The sequence below is a fragment of the Wasmannia auropunctata genome, unplaced genomic scaffold, assembly GCF_000956235.1.
Source record: "Wasmannia auropunctata unplaced genomic scaffold, wasmannia.A_1.0 LD336097.1, whole genome shotgun sequence".
Taxonomy (NCBI): domain Eukaryota; kingdom Metazoa; phylum Arthropoda; class Insecta; order Hymenoptera; family Formicidae; genus Wasmannia; species Wasmannia auropunctata.
This window is the reverse complement of record NW_012026793.1, coordinates 2095386-2098818: the sequence shown is the minus strand read 5'-3', so window position 1 is coordinate 2098818 and position 3433 is coordinate 2095386. Positions and strand designations below refer to the sequence as shown.

Here is a 3433-nt window from a genome sequence, read left to right as displayed (position 1 = left end):
TTCATAGTAGTTCTACGCAAAAAATATACAGCTTGTCAGAGATATTAAAACGCTCAAAATAATTTAATTCTTAACATTCACTTTGTGATATAATGAGAATAAAGCAATAATTAATATAACCGAAACCGCGATCGGTTCTACAAGATATATGTAGAGTAAATAAACATTTTTTTTATTAACTACTTGTAAAGAAATGATATCAAATTTTTTTGTATAATTACATAAATATATTTTTATATAATTGAAACTTTGTTATAATATATATTATGTTTTTACAGTTGAACGGGATAAACACCCAGGGTGAGAACATTGCGGACAATGGCGGCGTAAAAGAAGCCTATTATGCGTACAAAGAATGGGTCAAACGAAACAATCCGGAACAGAGATTGCCAGGCTTGCCATACAGCCCGGAACAAATGTTCTGGATAAGCCTGGCCAACATTTATTGCAATAAGTTTCGACCGGAAGCACGGAAACGACAGATTATGTGGGATTCCCATAGTCCGGAAGAATTTCGTATTCAAGGAATGCTGTCGAACATGGAGGAGTTCTCGCGCGACTTTAATTGCTCAATCGACTCCAGAATGAATCCAAAGAAAAAATGTACCGTGTGGTAGATCTCAGACCTCAGATGTCTGTAAAATATGTATAGCGATACCGGTTGATATCGTTTTCAATTTTAAAAGTTGCAGTTCTGCATTCGTTATTGAAACAATCAATATTATTTTGACGGCTGGCACTAAAGACATTTACGTCGAAATGCATGCCATTCCTGTTTTCTAAGGGACAAAATAGCATTTGGTTTCAGATACCAAACAGCTTCATCATAAAGAAATTAAAATAATTATTTATTTTTTCACAATTTCTGAATATTTGTATTGTTGTTTTTAAGATTAATGAATGCAGTGGAGATGTCGATATTATATTGTAGCTAGGATACAGAGATAGCTTGTTTACTTTTTACAATATTCTGCCGTAATAAAGAATATTTTAACAGTGATATGATATAATTTTATCTATTTTCCTTATTTAACATTTAACCCAAATGGATAAATGCACTAAATTGATTAGATGTCTCCCGAATCAAAGTTAATCAAACTATCGTATACACGGATAACTGTGTATGTGCGTCTTGATCTAAATCATGTGTTTTAGTAATTAAAAAGTAAATAAAATAAAAATAAAAAGTGTATAAAATGTGTATATTTGTACAATATAATTAGCGAAAAAAAAAAAGAAATAAAAAAAATTTCAGTTTTTTTACAGAAAAAAATTTTCCAATTTTTTCGAAAATATTTTACAATGTATCATGAAAATTTTTTCAAACATATTCGACAATGACGATAATATTAAGAACTCAAAGATAAAAATCTAAAAAAGGTTTTGTTTCAGATATCATACACTCTTTGTGTTTATACTTTTAAATTCCTTATCGTTTGGATTACGACACGATGGACATACTGACAAGTACATTTGATTCGAATTTTCATAGTAATTTGTTTTTGTGAGCCAAGATGAAAAGAATGCATATTTCTGGCAGAATAGCGCGCGCGTCAGCTCGATATATCGTAAAGACATATTTTAAAAAGAACGAAGAAAACCGTGCTCAAAATGATATTAATCAATGATATTAAACAGTTTATAAAGAGTCTGAAGAAGGTGAGAGAATACATAAAAATTTTAATTTAAGATAATAAAAAAATGAGTCTTATCAATACTTTGATATCCTTCTAATTTAGAATTGGAATCTTAATAATAAAAATTTCTCTCTTTTCTTTCCTTTAGTATTTTTCTCTTTATCCAAAAAATTACAATAAATTAAAATAAAAGAAATATATATAATACAAATAAAATAGATTCGTTACCTTAAAATGAACAAAGAATTATGATACTTTATCTTGGACTCGTTTTTCATATTTATTATTTAAGTATGTTATTGCGCTTGAAGTTTTCGCATAAAAATACATATGGAAAGAAAATCAGAAATAAAACACAATAGTTTTTAACTTAAAAATTGATTGAATTTAAAAATTTAAAACTATAACAAAGAGTAAAGTTTCTTTTTTTATATAATAGAAATCAGGAAAAAATATTTATGTTTAGAGTTGAATCTTAATAAAAATAAATAGTGCTTTATATTAGAAAAAGCTACTCGAACAGTTAACTTTTTGTTAGATTAAACATTTTAAAAATATTAAATTTGTCTACAAATATCTTTTTCGGATAAAAGATTAGTAGAATATTTAAATATAACAAAAATAAAGAATTATCTATTGATATAAGAAATTATTAAATATGTTAGATACATATTCTCTTTAATTATTTTCCCAAATATTTGTCCGAGATTTAATATTTTATAAATTATACATAATTATATATACATATATACAATAATTATGTCGATGCGTAAATATATATCTGATTAAATTTTTAAATTCGTTACTCATTAATAAAATTTTTTGTCACTCACCGGTCGATGCGCAACAGTAGAGTTATCAGGCACGTAGCTACGATGATTCTGTAACATCCAAATGTAAGATCCAAATTAAAATATCACTCTTACAGACAATAATTAATCTAGTTAATAATTTAGAAAATGATTTTTACACGCATAAAACTTTTTAATGGCTTTTCAATTAAAATTTCTATTAAAATAATTATACAAATATTTCACAAAAGATTTTTCTAAGAATAAACTGTTTTTATAAAGTTTAATCCTTTTTCTCTCGTTGAAATGCTTGCTGCAACAGTGAACTAATCTACATTTTAAAATAACGGAGAAAATAAATTCTAAAGTAATAAACTTACAAAGCTTATTAGAGTACATATTCTCCATTTTTGCAAAATGTTGATTAATTGTTGCCACTGTTACAGTAAGTCCTTCCCAATTATTATTTTTAAATCATTAAAGTAAAACTATCCAAATAAGAAAAAATGACTAATATTATAACGTAAGTATTATAAACAATAATACTTACCGCAAGGTTGCTCCACCGGGGCCTGATGCCTCTCCTAGGCTTCCTCCTCCTCTTTCTTCTCTCAGAACATCTATATGAAATAACAAAGAAAATAAATTCTAAAGTGATAAACTTACAAAGCTTATTAGAGTACATATTCTCCATTTTTGCAAAATGTTGATTAATTGTTGCCACTGTTACAGTAAGTTCTTCCCAATTATTATTTTTAAATCATCAAAGTAAAACTATCCAAATGGGAAGAAATGACTAATACTATAACGTAATTATAAGCAATAATACTTACCGCAAGGTTGCTCCACCGAAGCCTGATGCCTCTCCTAGGCCTCCTCCTCCTCTTTCTTCTCTCATAGACGGAGAGCTGGCTACACGGATTTCAAAATTACTCGGTACAAGGCCAGTTCCTACCTAAAAAGGTTCGATTAGTATCGCTATTAACGAAAACGCACTTCTGCCGC

The 3433-nt window shown here is 28.0% G+C and overlaps 2 protein-coding genes across 2 annotated transcripts in view; both read left to right on the top strand.

Moving 5' to 3' along the window:
* The window catches only part of LOC105462582 (membrane metallo-endopeptidase-like 1), a 6542-nt gene extending 5855 nt beyond the window's left edge, over positions 1-687 (top strand). The window contains exon 8 of the mRNA XM_011709283.1: positions 279-687. Within this exon, the coding sequence (XP_011707585.1) occupies positions 279-617 (339 nt within the window). The 3' untranslated portion in view covers positions 618-687. The remainder of the gene's footprint in view (positions 1-278) is intronic.
* The window catches only part of LOC105462584 (fatty acid synthase-like), a 64587-nt gene that overhangs the window by 33184 nt on the left and 27970 nt on the right, over positions 1-3433 (top strand). The window lies entirely within an intron of this gene.